The sequence below is a fragment of the Bombina bombina genome, chromosome 2 (genome assembly GCF_027579735.1).
Source record: "Bombina bombina isolate aBomBom1 chromosome 2, aBomBom1.pri, whole genome shotgun sequence".
Taxonomy (NCBI): domain Eukaryota; kingdom Metazoa; phylum Chordata; class Amphibia; order Anura; family Bombinatoridae; genus Bombina; species Bombina bombina.
The window spans coordinates 278,515,977-278,532,475 of record NC_069500.1 but is presented as its reverse complement, the minus strand read 5'-3'; the positions used below and the strand labels follow the sequence as shown (position 1 = coordinate 278,532,475).

General features: G+C 40.2%; 1 protein-coding gene across 1 annotated transcript in view; it reads left to right on the top strand.

The window, feature by feature from the left end:
* CCDC112 (coiled-coil domain containing 112) overlaps window positions 1-16,114 on the top strand; it is a 43,697-nt gene extending 27,583 nt beyond the window's left edge. Inside the window, exons 7-10 of the mRNA XM_053700481.1 lie at window positions 149-565; window positions 15,016-15,111; window positions 15,474-15,592; window positions 16,015-16,114. Coding sequence (XP_053556456.1) covers window positions 149-565; window positions 15,016-15,111; window positions 15,474-15,592; window positions 16,015-16,045 — 663 coding nt within the window. The 3' untranslated portion in view covers window positions 16,046-16,114. The remainder of the gene's footprint in view (window positions 1-148; window positions 566-15,015; window positions 15,112-15,473; window positions 15,593-16,014) is intronic.
* The last annotated feature ends 385 nt before the right edge of the window (window positions 16,115-16,499 follow it).

The following is a 16,499-nucleotide window of genomic DNA, read 5'->3' as shown; positions in this document are numbered from 1 at the left end:
TAAATTATTTGACAAGTCTTACAGGTTAAAATGTAAATAAGGAGGACAATTAAACTCTGTGTTTTATTATATTTTTATGGTGGTTTTTTGTTTTTGTTTTTAACCAATCTTCACTTTTATTTTTTTTTTTTAATTCCTCAAAATATAGGCAATTCAGAAATGGAAAGCAAAGAAGCAGTTAGAAAAAGAAGAATTGTCTAAACTTCAAAACAAGTCAAAGGATGTTTTGGAGTTTGATCTTGGCCAGCAAGATGAAGCTCAGAAACAAAAGATGGAGGAAGAGAGACTTAAGAGACAGAACGAGCTGGCATCCTGGAGGAGACAAAAGGAAATAGAAGCTGCAGCAAAGCAGGAGGCTATGTTGAGAGAAGAAGAAGAGCAGCAGAGGAAACAGAGGAAGGAGCGCCAACGTCAACTTGAAGTAAAACTGCTGGTAGAGGAACATGCACGGCTGAGGAAAGAGCAAGAAGAGATCATCAGACAAGAACAGGAGATGAGAGAAGAAGCAGAGAGAGAAGAGAAGAGGAGGCTAGCATCTTTTGAGATATGTAGATTTCAAGATCGGGTGAGTTTATATAGTTCAGATGCTAAACCAGAATGTGTGTTTGAAGGATAGAAAAATACGCTGAGGGTGAATGGTGCCATAAGTGTATCCATCCATAAGCATTCATCTAGAAAAAAGTTCTGACATACTTGCAGCTCATTTTTGCTCCTGATTATTGTATTTGCTTGCTACATAGCCCCTACAACTGTGCAAGCCCAGTTTCTTGTGCAGTCTTTGTGCAATGGTGTCACTATGGGACATCATTTTCTACAGGATATAGTCTAAGTCAGTGGTTGCCAACCACGGTCCTCAAGGACCCCCAACAGTCCTGGTTTTCATTATAGCTAAACCAGTGCACAGGTGAAGTAATCAGCTGATCTGTAACCAACCTGCTCTCATCCATCAGCTGATTATTTCACCTGTGCACTGGTTCAGCTATAATGAAAACCAGGACTGTTGGGGGTCCTTGAGGACCGCGGTTGGCAACCACTGGTCTAAGTAACTGGTGAAACATATGTTGGAAGTGTTTATACAAGCAGAAAAGGATATGACGGCGCTGTATTCCCTTAGGGATATATATCGATCCGGCTTCTCTACACTGCTACTTCTTGAAACATGTAACCTCAGGAAAGCAGACCCAACATAGTGCAATATAGCCAGAAAATATGATTGCACTAAATAGAAAATACTCACAGGGATATGCAAATAAGATTAACTTTATTCAGGACGCTGGAGTATTTATAAAACACAACAGTACTAGTTTAATGGTTAAAAAGCTCATATAATAAAAGTCTCAACCGTAAGGTAGCGACCTTACACCTCTGCTCGCTGCTGGGAAGACCCCCTGATGTTTGCAAAGCTGCATGGAAATATATGAAAACAACACTTGCCATTGTGTTAACCCATCACACGGACGGATGAGGATTACCCTGCTTTGGGAACAAAGTATGCCGCTCGTTGCGGCTGGTATGTGATTACCTGTCTGTGTTTTTCTACCCTGCTTATTAACCACCTATTTGGGATCTGCAAGTGACTTTATGTTTGCCATGGTTCATTCTCACTGTGGAAAAGTGTATACTGGTGATAGATATGCACCACTTTGATACAATCTTTTGACAGAGCAAGTTTGTCTGGCTGGGACTGTAGTTCACGACCTCATTGCATTATCAAATCCTTCTTGCAACCTCTTGAATAATACGCTAAAGCTCTGTCTTTCTGCATCTTGCTTACGTAACTTATTGCACTAACTTACTTCCTGACATCGGCTTTTTGTGCTTTTTGTGATCTACAGCTTCTGGACTTATTATGTGGTGCACCACACTTATACCTCAGTTTTTGCTACATATTGGGGAACCCCATTAGAATGAATGAATGTGTGTGTATGGATGTTTTTATCAATTGTGTGTATATTTAATGTATATTAATTTATGATACTATATAAAATACTTTTTGCATTGAAACTACTGGTCTCTGTTCCTATATGTGCTTTTTATCCTAGACTTTGAGACTGCACGTATTGGTGCAATCTTCTTTCTTTTTTCCATTGCTGATTAAATAGCATTCTAGGTTGCACTATAGATAACATTTGAGGTGAGCTTTACTAACTGTTTTTCTGTGTTTGTCCTTTTACACTTATTAACCCCTAATCTGCCGCCCCCGCTATCGCTGACACCTACGTTATATTATTAACCCCTAATCAGCCGCTCCGGACACCGCCGCAACCTACATTATAGCTATGAACCCCTAATCTGCTGTCCCTAACATCGCCAACACCTATATTATATTTATTAATACCTAATCTGTCCCCCCCCAACGTCGCCGCCACCTACCTACACTTATTAAACCCTAATCTGCCGCCCGGACTTCGCCACCACTATAATAAATGTATTAACGCCTAAACTGCCGCACTCCCACCCCCAATCTGCCCTCCCTAACATCGCCGCCACCTACCTACAACTATTAACCCCTAATCTCCCGCCCCAACGTTGCCGCTACTATAATAAAGTTATTAACCCCTAAACCTAAGTCTAACCTTAACACCCCCCTAACTTAAATATAATTTAAATAAAACGAACTAAAATTACTATAATTAAATACATTAATCCTGTTTAAAACTAAATACTTACCTATAAAATAAACCCTAATATAGCTACAATATAACTAATAGTTACATTGTAGCTATTTTAGGATTTATATTTATTTTACAGGCAACTTTGTATTTATTTTAACTAGGTACAATAGCTATTAAATAGTTAATAACTATTTAATAGCTACCTAGTTAAAATAATTACAAAATTACCTGTAAAATAAATCGTAACCTAAATTACAAATACACCTAACACTACACTATCAATAAATGAATTAAATACATTAACTACAATTATCTAAACTAAAATACAATTAAATAAACTAAACTATAATACAAAAAAAAACAACACTAAATTACAAAAAATAAAAAAATATTGCAAGAATTTTAATCTAATTACACCTAATCTAAGCCCCTAATAAAATAAAAAAGCCCCCCAAAATAATAAAATTCCCTACCCTAAACTAAATTACAAAGTAATTGGCTCTTTTACCAGCCCTTAAAAGGGCTTTTTGCGGGGCATTGCCCCAAAGTAATCAGCTCTTTTACCTGTAAAAAAAGAAATACAATACCCCCCCCCAACATTACAACCCACCACCCGATCCCCCCTTAAAAAAACCTAACACTACCCCATTGAAGATCACCCTACCTTGAGCCGTGTTCAGCTAGCCGTCGACCGATGGGACAGAAGAAGACATCCGGACCGGCAGAAGTCTTCATCCTATCCGGGCAGAAGAGGACATCCGGACCGGCAGAAGTCTTCATCCTATCTGGGCAGAAGAGGACATCCGGACCGGCAGACATCTTCATCCAGGCGGCATCTTCTATCTTCATCCTTCCAGAGCGGAGCGGAGCCATCTTCTATCCAGCCGACGCGGAGCCATCCTCTTCTTCCGACGGACTAACGACGAATGAAGGTTCCTTTAAATTATGTCATCCAAGATGGCGTCCCTCGAATTCCGATTGGCTGATAGGATTCTATCAGCCAATCGGAATTAAGGTAGGAAAAATCTGATTGGTTCATTTAATCAGCCAATTGGATTGAAGTTCAATCCGATTGGCTGATTGGATGAGCCAATATAATTGACCTCGCATTCTATTGACGTCATTTAAAGGAACCTTCATTCATCGTTCATCCGTCGGAAGAAGAGGATGGCTCCGCTTCGGCTGGATAGAAGATGGCTCCGCTCCGGAAGGATGAAGATGGAAGATGCCGCCTGGATGAAGATGTCTGCCGGTCCAGATGTCCTCTTCTGCCCGGATAGGATGAAGACTTCTGCCGGTCCGGATGTCCTCTTCTTTCCCATTGGAGGCCGGCTGGCTGAACACGGCTCAAGGTAGGGTGATCTTCAATGGGGTAGTGTTAGGTTTTTTTAAGGGGGGATCGGGTGAGTTTTAGAGTAGGGGTGTGTGGGTGGTGGGTTGTAATGTTGGGGAGGATTGTATTTTTTTTTTTACAGGTAAAAGAGCTGATACTTTTCGGCAATGCCCCGCAAAAAGCCCTTTTAAGGGCTGGTAAAAGAGCTGATTACTTTGTAATTTAGTTTAGGGTAGGGAATTTTATTATTTTGTGGGGCTTTTTTATTTTATTAGGGGGCTTAGATTAGGTGTAATTAGATTAAAATTCTTGTAATATTTTTTTATTTTTTGTAATTTAGTGTTTAGATAATTGTAGTTAATTTATTTAATTAATTTATTGATAGTGTAGTGTTAGGTGTATTTGTAACTTAGGTTAGGATTTATTTTACAGGTAATTTTGTAATTATTTTAACTAGGTAGCTATTAAATAGTTAATAACTATTTAATAGCTATTGTACCTAGTTAAAATAAATACAAAGTTGCCTGTAAAATAAATATAAATCCTAAAATAGCTACAATGTAACTATTAGTTATATTGTAGCTATATTAGGGTTTATTTTATAGGTAAGTATTTAGTTTTAAATAGGAATAATTTAGTTAATGATAGTAAATTTATTTCATTTTATTTAAATTATATTTAAGTTAGGGGGGTGTAAGGGTTAGGGTTAGACTTAGGTTTAGGGGTTAATAACTTTATTATAGTAGCGGCGACGTTGGGGGCGGGAGATTAGGGGTTAATAATTGTAGGTAGGTGGCAGCGATGTTAGGGAGGGCAGATTAGCAGTTAATAAAATTCATTATAGTGTTTGTGAGGCAGGAGTGCAGCGGGTTAGGGGTTAAACCATTTATTATAGTGTCGGCGATGTCCGGTCGGCAGATTAGGGGTTAATAAGTGTAGGTAGGTGGCGGCGACATTGGGGGGCCAGATTAGGGGTTAATAAATATAATATAGGTGTCGGCGATGTTAGGTACAACAGATTAGGGGTTCATAGCTATAATGTAGGTGGCGGCGATGTCCAGTCGGCAGATTAGGGGTTAATTCATTTTATTTTAGTGTTTGCGATGTGGGGGGGCCTCGGTTTAGGGGTTCATAGGTAGTTTATGGGTTTTAGTGTACTTTATAGCACTGTAGTTAAGAGCTTTATGTTCCAGCGTTAGCCCATAAAACTCTTAACTACTGACTTTTTTAGGCGGTAGGAGTCTTGGCGGTAGAGGCTGTACCGCTCACTTCTTCCAAGACTAGTAATACCAGCGTTAGGCAAATCACATAGAAAAGATAGGATACGCAATTGACGTAAGGGGATTTGCAGTAGCCAAAAGTTGCAGAAGAAAAGTGAGCGGTAGACCCTTTCCTGCCTGACTCGTAATACCAGCGGGCGTTAAAAAGCAGCGTTAGGACCCCTTAACGCTGCTTTTTAAGGCTAACGCAGAACTCTAAATCTAGGTGAAAGAATGAAAACAGAGCTAATCGCGTGAACACATGTGAACAATTTAAAGGTAAAAAAAAAACTCCACCTAGTGGAACCAATTGAAAAAGGTAAAGCTAAATCACACTATGAAAGAGAATTTTGTATGAATTCTATATGATTTTTTTAAATTTACTGGATGAAAACTGCTGTCCTTTAATAGATCATGATACAAACAGAATAAGGTTTCCCTCTTATGTATTTAAATCACTCTCAACTTTGGTATTCCTGAGTTGGGCGTAGGAGTTTTTTTTACCTTTAACCCCTTAATGACCAGACCATTTTTCAATTTTCTTACCCTTAATGACAAGGGCTATTTATACATTTCTGCAGTGTTTGTGTTTAGCTGTAATTTTCCTCTCACTCATTTACTGTACCCACACATATATTATATACCGTTTTTCTTGACATTAAATGGGCTTTCTAAAGATAGCATTAATTTCATCATCCTATTATATAAAAGGCCAAGTGTGTTTGTCCGAAGCTGTCATGCGCAGTAGAGACAGCACAAGGACAAACACACCTGGCCTTACCTGAAATCCATGCTGTTTTCTGAAAGTGGGCGTGGCCGGATGGGACCATGAGGATAGCCAGACACGGTCAGGGCGTGGTCGGCGCGACAGAGAGGGGAGAGAAATAGAAAGAGAGGGGGAGAGACAAAAAGAGATAGGAAAGAGCTAAAGAGAGGGGAAAGTGCAAAAGAGAGGGGGGAGAGAGACAGAGAAAAAGAGAGGGGGAGAAAGAGAGCAAAAGAGGGGGGGGGGAGAGAGAGCAAAAAAGAGGGATGGAGAGAGAGAGCAAAAGAGAGGGATGGAGAGAGAGCAAAAGAGAGGGATGGAGAGAGAGAGAGCAAAAAAAAAGAGAGAGCAAAAAAAAAGGAGAGCGAGAGAGTGCAAAAGAGAGGGGGGGAGAGAGAGCGCAAAAGAGGGGGAGAGAGAGCGCAAAACAGGGGGAGAGAGAGAGATAGAGCGCAAAAGAGGGGGGGGGGAGAGAGCGCAAAAGAGAGGGGGAGAGAGAGAATGCGCAAAAGAGGGGGGGGAGAGAGAGCGCAAAAGAGGGGGGAATGAGAGCGCAAAAGAGAGGGGGAGAGAGAGAGCGCAAAAGAGGGGAGAGAGAGTGCACAAAAGAGAGGGGGGGAGAGAGAGAGTGCGCAAAAGAGAGGGGGAGAGAGAGTGCGCAAAAAGAGGGGGAGAGAGAGAGCGCAAAAGAGGGGGAGAGAGAGCGCAAAAGAGAGGGGGAGAGAGAGCGCAAATAAGAGGGGGAGAGAGAGAGCGCAAAAGAGAGGGGGGAGAGAGCGCAAAAGAGAGGGGGAGAGAGAGCGCAAAAGAGAGGGTGAGAGAGAGAGCGCAAAAGAGAGGGTGAGAGAGAGAGCGCAAAAGAGAGGGTGAGAGAGAGAGCGCAAAAGAGAGGGGGAGAGAGAGAGCGCAAAAGAGAAGGGGAGAGAGAGAGATTGCAAAAGAGAGGGGGAGAGAGCGCAAAAGAGGGGGGGGGGAGAGAGAGAGCGCAAAAGAGATGGGGAGAGAGCGCACAAAAGAGAGGGGGAGAGAGCACAAAAGAGGGGGAGAGAGAGAGCATGCAAAAGAGGGGGTGAGAGAGAGCACACAAAAGAGGGGGAGAGAGAGAGAGCGCAAAAGAGGGGGAGAGAGAGAGCGCAAAAGAGGTGGGAGAGAGAGCGCAAAAGAGAGGGGGGAGAGAGAGAAAGCGCAAAAGAGAAGGGGAGAGAGCACAAAAGAGGGGGTGAGAGAGAGCACGCAAAAGGGGGGGAGAAAGAGCGCAAAAGAGAGGGGGAGAGAGAGAGCAAAAGAGAGGGGGGAGAGAGAGAGAGCAAAAGAGAGGTGAAGCAAGATAGAGCACAAAAGAGAGGGGGAGATAGAGAGCAAGGGGTGGGCCCGCTGTACTGCAAAAAACAGGCTTTAGGACTAGTATCTTATAATTTGCTATAAAAAATTATAACATATCAGGAAAAAATGGAAGAAAAAAACACTTTTTCTAACTTTGACCCCCAAAATCTGTTACACATCTACAACCACCAAAAAACACCCATGCTAAATAATTTCTAAATTTTGTCCTGAGTTTAGAAATACCCAATGTTTACATGTTCTTTGCTTTTTTTGCAAGTTATAGAGCAATAAATACAAGTAGCACTTTGCTATTTCCAAACCACTTTTTTTCAAAATTAGCGATAGTTACATTCGAACACTAATATCTTTCAGGAATCCCTGAATATATCCTGACATGTATATATATATATTTTTTTAAGAAGACAACACAAAGTATTGATCTAGGCCCATTTTGGTATATTTCATGCCACCATTTCACTGCCAAATGCGATCAAATAAAAAAAATTGTTCACTTTTTCACAAATTTTGTCACAATCTTTAGGTTTCTCAGTGAAATTATTTACAAACAGCTTGTGCAATTATGGCACAAATGGTTGTAAATGCTTCTCATGGATCCCCTTTGTTCAGAAATAGCAGAAATATATGGCTTTGGCGTTGCTTTTTGGCAATTAGAAGGCCGATAAATGTCGCTGTGCACCACACTTGGATTATGCCCAGCAGTGAAGGGGTTAATTAGGTAGCTTGTAGGTAGCTTGCAGGGTTAATGTTAGCTTTAGTGTAGAAATCAGCCTCCCACCTGACACATCCCACCCCCTGATCCCTCCCAAACAGCTCTCTTCCCTCCCCCACTGCCAGTACTAAAATACATTTTTTTTCTTTTCTTTTTTCTTTCTTTTTTTTTTAAATGATTTATTTAGCTGTGATGGACACCCCCTTAGCCCCCAACCTCCCTGATCCCCCCCAAAACAGCTCTCTAACCCCCCCCCCCCCGCTACCTATTTGCCGCCATCTTGAGTACACACACCCCCGCATGCTCCCGGCACCCTGCGTGCACATTGCACTTACAGGAACCGGATGCCGGGTAGCGATGGGCGGCCCACCCGCCTCCCTGCTAAGCTCCCACCCACCAACGATCGGCACCATGGCTACCGGTGCAGAGAGGGCCACAGAGTGGCGGCTCTCTCTGCATTGGATGCTTATAAAGGGGTATTGCAGGATGCCTCAATATCGAGGCATCACTGCAATACCCTGAGAGCTGCTGGAATCGATCGCAATAGCTTCCAGCACTCAATTAGACCAAGGACGTGCCAGGTACGTCCATTGTCACTAACTGACAGTTTTTGCATTACGTTCCTGGCACGTCCTTGGTCGTTAAAGGGTTAAATTGTTCACAGGTGTTTATGCGATTAGCTCTGTTTTTTGAATCTTTGATTTTATCTCTTGAGAAAGGTGCTGTATCACCGAAACCGGTTGAGACTTTTTATTATATGAGCTTTTTAATCATTAAACGGATACTGTTGTTTTTTTTTTTTTTTTTGAAAAACGTTTTTTTAATACTTCTTACAAAAGATTTGGCCAAACCAAATGGTTTGCCCATGCACACCTTTGCTTAATATAATAACGTTCTTGTTTAACAAGAGACCACAAAACTCTCTTGAGCTAGCCAATATTAATTTGTACTTGTTACAATTGTGTGGCCCTGTATGGAGAGCACTCATCTTAGCAAGAGACTTGCTTGATGTATTGGTTATAAATATGCTATACCATATAAAAATACTATAACTGAATATGTAGAACTTTTTTTTTTGTACAGTATCACACCTAGGCATTTCGCAGTTAATAACAAATGATTCAGAACAAACAGCATAAAAAACTTCATCAGATACTATAGAATTGTATACTGACTATGTTGCATAAACATTAGACTTCAGCTGTTTAATGATAGTCGTTATTGATTTCAGTTATAATATAGGTTTAGTAATCGATCCACAATACTCAGTCGTGGGCAGAACTATGTTCCGCGAAAGGGTAAGTAGGGGGGTAAAAAGTTAGTATAGGGTAAGGAGAGGTGGTCGGCTCAGATTAAGGGGGTCAAGTGGAGTAAAGGGGAGAAAAAAAAAAAAAAAAAAAAAAAAAAAAAAGGGGAAAGGGGCCTGTTGCTACTACGGTTTACAGTATCTACCATGAATAGTTTACTAATTAATCAGAGTCCTCTACCCTCCCAGGTTAGCAACATCATTTCGTGTGTGCTTATTTTCCCAATTTTAAGATAGTGATATCTTTCAAGTCTCAGCAGGTCAGTGACTTTGTTTTTCCATTCCTGAATACTAGGGATGGTCTGCTTCTTCCAGTAAATGGGGATCAAGTTCTTTGCTCCGTTAAGCATTAGTATAAAAAGGAGGTATTTGTCTTCTCTAGTAATCTTTGGTAACTGGTGATAGATCAGGTAACTGGGATTGGGGGGGACAATTATTTCAAGGATCCTGCTCATTTCTGCCATTATATCATTCCAGTAAGGTGTCAGCAGGGGACAGGACCACCAGATATGCAAGAGAGTGCCATTTTCCCCGCATCCTCTCCAGCATCCCCCATTCGCATGTGGGTATATGTGCTTCAATCTTTGGGGGGTCAAGTACCACCTACTCAGTAGTTTATACTGCGTTTCCTGGACCCTAGCAGATACTGAGGCTCGCCTTGTTTTATCGAAGATTTTATTCCACTCTTTGTGCCCTATCTCCTGACCTAGCTCCTTTTGCCATGCCTGAGTATAACCTGGCAGGTAATTGTCTCCGCCCTGTTGTAATAACTTATAGAGTTGTGAAATCAGATGGGTAGGGTGTGAGGTCGCTGTGCATAGGGTTTCAAAGTATGTTCTGTGTCTCGTCAGGTCTAGTCTCGCTTCGTGTGTGTCAAGATAGTGTTTGACCTGAGCTATAGTAAACCATGAGCTAAAGGCTTTGCTGTCCCATTCAGTTAGTTCTGTCTGGGGTTTCAATTTACCCTGATGGAGTATGTTGTATATTGCTGAATCTCTAAGACCGTAGGTCTTGTTCGGGAGATTAGTTCTTGGTAGAAACTCCATTTCGGGATTTTCTCTGATCGGGGTAACCGGCGAGAATGGGGTAGAGATATGAGGGTTTTTTTTAACCAATTTATCCCAAGCTGAGAGAACCTCTGCTATCATGGGGTATAGCCGAATCATGGAAGGTCTTCCATCACGTGTGATCCATGCGAGGGTTCCAACGTTCCCTCTTCCTAGTATCATATTATCTATGTGAACCCATGCCTTTTGCTCTGAGTTGTGACACCACTCCACCAATCTTTGGAGGTATATTGCGGCCTGGTATACCTGTAGGTCTGGTATGCCCAGTCCACCCCTATTCCGCGGCAGGAAAGTAGTTTTCCTATTGATTCTCGGCTTCAGATCTCTCCATATGTAGGATTCCATGGCCGATTGTATCTGGTGGATAAGATGAGAAGCTGTGGACGATGGGATGGTCTGTAGAATATAAAGCACACGTGGTATAACATTCATTTTGACCACCCCAATGCGACCCAACCAGGAGATGGTTTTATTCTTCCAGTTTGACAGGTCCTTGAGGATCTCATCTCTAATGCTTTTGTAGTTCGCATCCACAATCTCCTTTATACTTGGTGTCAGATAGATGCCAAGATATTTCATTTTGCCACGCGCTATTTGAAGTGGGCATTTACCCTCCAGTGACCCGAACTCCCCACAGGGGATTGTGACGTTCATAATTTCAGATTTTGTGAGGTTCAAAAGAAAGTTCGATACCTCTCCGAAATATGTGAACTCATCTAGGGCTGCCACTAGGGACCCCCCTACGTCCGATATCATTAATAGGATATCATCGGCGTACATAGCCAGCTTATGTACAGAGTCCCCCACAGAAATACCCTTTACTTCTGGATTTGTTCGGATTTTGCTCGCCAGGATCTCGATCGTCAATGCGAACAGGAGTGGGGAGAGGGGACAGCCTTGTCTTGTCCCATTACGAATTAAAGGTATTGGAGAGTGTACCGTTTACCCTGACCCTCGCGTTTGGTGACGAGTATAGGGATACTGTTGTTTTTTATAAAGACCCCAGCGTCCTAAATAAAGTTTGTCTTATTTGCATAACCCTGTGAGTATTTTCCATTTAGTGCAATCATATTTTCTGGCTATACTGCACTATGTTGGCTCTCCTTTCCTAAGGTTACATGTTTCAAAATGTAGCAGAGGAGAGAAGCCGGATTGATACATATGCCGCCATATCCTTTTCTGCTGGTCTTAAACAGTCTGGCTACATTTACTATCAAAAGGGAAGTATTGTTTATTACAGCATTTATTATTTTTACAATATTGTTATTTTGAACTAGTGTAAAAGCCTGTATTTTTGTATTTTCTCTATAGTTTATACAAGCAGTCTGATACGTCACAAGGAGGCGGACCTTTTTTGTCACATAATGCTAGTTCTTAGCTCAACGGAAAACACAGAGCAGCGGTCAGCTTTCTCTTAGCAGTAGATCTAAATACTGTACTAAGATCTATTTTAATAGAGGTCGTAAATAACCTACAAAAGTATTTTATGGCCACTATCAAAAAACATCTTAGTACAGTGTCAATACTTAATATCAACTTATATAGGCTTTTGCATTAACCATGCACTAATACAACGTTAGGATAAGATTAAAACATTGTAATCCATCTAAAGGTGTGATCCATATTGGTTATTGTACGATAGTAGAGCTTTAGATAGTTCATATGTATTACATGTGAAGTTTGTAATGATCATGGCTTTCTATAGCAGGGAGTTTTTCCACTAGGCAGAATTCAACCTTTTATGGAGAATTCCATTTTTGTTGAATGTACTTTTTTTTTATTTAATTTTTTATTATTTTTATTGAGGTTCGAGGTAAGGCATACATAAACAGAAAAAAAAAACAAGCGTAAGAATAATAATATACAAGCTTCATACGGTACAAGTCCATAGGTACATAGTATATTTCAACAGGTCATTTTAGAGATACAATATACAAATAGGATGCCTATTATTCTTGAGAGCCTACTAAATGATACCAGAGGCCACTCTTGGACCTCAAATATGTGTATGCAAAAATATATGGATGGCTATTGCTAGCAATGGAAACCACTTGTGGATTTCCAGACAAGAACCTAGTTTGTTTTTAATTTTACTAAGATTGGAAATATGGTAAAAACATCTGTCAAATGAATTTAAGTGAATCATATTCGTTGGGTAGGGGGAAAAATAAAATTGCTTTTCCAATAGAATGAATATACCATAAAAGTCTAAAATATAAGGGCCTCAATGGAGTTCGACCATGAGTGGCATTTTAATATCAAAGAAGCTGCACAAAGTTAGAGGTAGGGACACGTCTTAAAGTGAGCAGGTTTATGGTCATAACTATAGATTATGATATAGATTTACACGGCAAATGCTTCGGCTAGTCTCAGTGAAGTTCAACCATGAGTGGCATTTGAACATCAAAGAAGCTGCACAAAGTTAGAGGTAGGGACACATGTCTTAAGGTGAGCAGGATTATGATCGTAACTATAGATTATGATATAGATTTACACGACAAAAGCTTCAGCTAGTACAATGATATTAGGCTTAGTGGTATAATAAAATAGGGGTATCTGGGGGGAGAAAAAAAAGAAGATACACTCTACACTATGTGGATAACCTAATATGGAGCTAAGTTAGGATTTCTTCTTAGCAGGGGTTATTATTAACACAGCTATCACAAACGTAAATCCAGATATGAGACTTCTACTTGCTTCTAGGCAAATATGGGATCTCACCGCCTCGGCCGCAAACAGCGAGACCCAGGTCATACTAGTGAGAGATAGGAGACAGTTACTCTTATATACAACTAGGGAAATCTAAATAAAAGTAACATTGGCAAAGTTATGGCTTCAAGATGGGAAAGAAGAAAGATATTTGACCTGCAAATACTTCATAAGAGAGAGTTTGGTTACTATGACTGGCTGCATTTACCCATGATATCTCTATTTAGCTATTCAATCCTTTTTATCAAGTCTCAATCTGTCAAATGCAGTAAACATATATATATAGGGTCTTACCAGTTTGAGTAGGTGTCTATACTTGACCTGTAGAAATTATATGGAATAAACGTACAATTTCTGGAATGAATACTAGCAAGTACTTATAAGAGGAATATCCTCAGTTTTCTGCCCCACTTACTTTATGAAATCTCTAACTGACAGGTATAAAATCACTATAAAGATTGTAAGCATCACAATACTGAAAGTATAGCTAGAAGCCATTTAAGAGGGATATTATAGAAACGTTAATTTGTTCTGCAGATGTACATCAAACAAGCATTCAACGCATAACGTAATAACCAACCAACATCAGCTTGCATGGAAAACATTTGTAGTATTTCACTCCACCAGCCCCAATTAATCTATAACTAGTAAATACAGTAAGAATAAGAATATAGAGGCAGTATACATCCAAACATAAGAACGCAACTGGCAACTGAAAAGTAAAGATAAAACCTTGCGGTGTAAAATACAAGTGAGCAGCATTTTCTCATACAGTAACCCATTCATGACCATAGGTCTAAATGATCTGTTCATGCTGGGACCTCCGTGAATCACCACTCAGCAATCCTGACCTCTTGTACCTTAGTATTTTGCCCACTCCTGTTTTGTAACAAGCTAGTTCAACGTGCTGTCCTGAATAGTCCCAGAAAACAAGTCCCCGCACATTTGGCTTCCAGCTGCGGCCCCCTAAGAGGCTAGGTCTGAGGCGGAATGGAAATAGGGCCAGAGCTGCAGCCGCAACGGGTATGCACACTTCACCTCCCAGTACCGGCATGGCTAGCTTTAAGATCGCAGCATTTATCTGCACAATGGTGTGTTGTTCTGCTTCCTCTCCCAAATCGCATCTCACCGGAGCCTCTGCTGAAACCGGAAACGGAGCAGTAAGAGTTAGAGTAGGCAGAGATAACATTACCCCTTCTTTGTTAGCAAGCTCCATCATGGAATCTTCTCTTTTGTCAATGTCAGTTTGAGGCTGATGGTTGGGGTCGATTCCATTGTCCCAAGCTGCCGTTAATGCACACCTCAGACGTAGAAAGTGCTCATCCAAAAGGTCCTTAATCTGCCTGTATGTAATAAATTTGTTAGGCTCCATTTGACATATATGGTATTAGTTCCCCACAATGAATGTTATGCTGATACACTTCTAATGGGTGGTATTGATTAGTGCCTTTATTGCAGTGACTTATGAGGTAGCACTGCTCCTTAACGACAGGTCTGCAGAGAGAACCCGCCGGGGGGTCTAAATGATGGTAAAAGTCCTCAGTATAGCTTGGTAGTCCGGGTAGATTTGTAAAAATCTGCAGCCATGAGGGTGGAAAGATGGCCGCCACTTATATAAGTTCAGAGTAAAGCCCCGATCCTGATTCAAAAAAGTAACACCTGAGGATAAATTTGGCTTACACCAAATGTTAGATAAGAGTCCAAGGTGTGTTCAGAGGATTTTCCAGGATTCAACTCTATGAGAAACGATAGATAAAGGTGTATATTGGATAGTTAGGATTAGAGCAGCAAGATTATGCGGCTACTCTCATGGGCTCCGGACTCCGCCCCCCGAATGTACTTTTAAAGTTGTAAATATCAATTTCCCAAAAAAAAAAATATTTTTTTTTTTTTCATTTTAATCAAAGGATCAAAGAAAACTTGAAGAAAAGGAAAAGGAAAAAAGAGCAAAAGAAGAAGAAGCAGCAGAAAAGGAGAAGAGGCTTTCAAAATTAAAAGAAAAGGTCAGTTATAATTTACTTTTATATTTTATTTGGCCAAATGGTGATATGCCCAGGAAACATTTAATGTTGGTCAGTACCCGGGTAAGAAGAGACCTTGGGGAAATTCTTGGTCTTATCACCATTACTGCTGTATGAACCTCTTCACTTTTATGCTTTTAGCCTAGCTGTGTGCATCCAAGTGAGTGCTGACTGTGTTTCTAAAATGTAGAACTATTTTTTAGTAAATTATATAATTCTTAATTTTTATCATAGTAGATATACACATATAAAAGTACACATATAAAAGAGAAATCCTAATGTAAACTGTACTTTTTCATAAGCAAGCTTTGACAATTAATACTGATGAATGGTCTTATTTATAGGTGCAAGTTCATGTTGATAGAGATCCTTCAAGGTTGTGTAAACTTACCAAAGGCTGGGAAGAGCGTTGTAAAGAGACTGGTCCAATAGGATCAGCACCATTATTGCACATTCCACACCGGTAAGCTTAACACTAGATCCTGAATTTTTTATATTTTTGTCTGTAAATTTAAAAGTAATAGGAGTGATATACTTCTGGAAAGTTTTTCACTTGCGGGCTAAATAGGTTGTGGCCTTTGTAGGTACCATATTGTAGGACATACAAAGCTGTGGTCGTTCCCTTTTCAGCACATTTTTCTTGTTGCTTATGTAAAAGTAATTAGTGGAATTTATTGCTGTTAGGGTGATGGGACAAACAGAAGTGGGCCCCTTTACTGTTATGCCTAGATGGACATAGGTGCACCACCACTGATGAGGATTCAGTAGGCCAAAATGTACAGCTAATTAAGTGCCTTATATTGTGGGACTTTGTCCCTCTTTCTTCTCCTTTTTGTAAATAATATGTTTTACATTTTGTAAAATGTGAACATTTTTGTCTTCTAGGGCTGTCCCGACGTGGAGGCAAGGGTTATAGACTGAATAACAGGATATCTTGGAAATTCTGAGGCTTTCATCTACTGCAATAAATATACTTTTCATACTTTATGGTAGTGTGTTTATTCACACAATATTCATTTGTTAGATCATGTTATGTGACAGTAACAGGATCTAACATCACTAGACTTTTGTTTTATAGATAAAACAAAAGGACATATTAGAAATGTAAATTCCATTTATGCAAAATTTAAGAAAAATACATGTTGCAGATATGCAAAGCACACACAGTTCTGAGTATTAAAATTGGTAAGGAAATTGTAAATTAATTTCCCTTTTCTTTATCTTTACAAATGGTTCCATTGCTGATGGTGGAGCTCACAGCTTATTGCATAATGGTAGCTGAACAGAAATTCCACCTAGTATACAGTAAGTAAATACAGATAAACCACCTGCTTTGTAGTTTATTACAAGATAATATTGCTTGTGCTTTG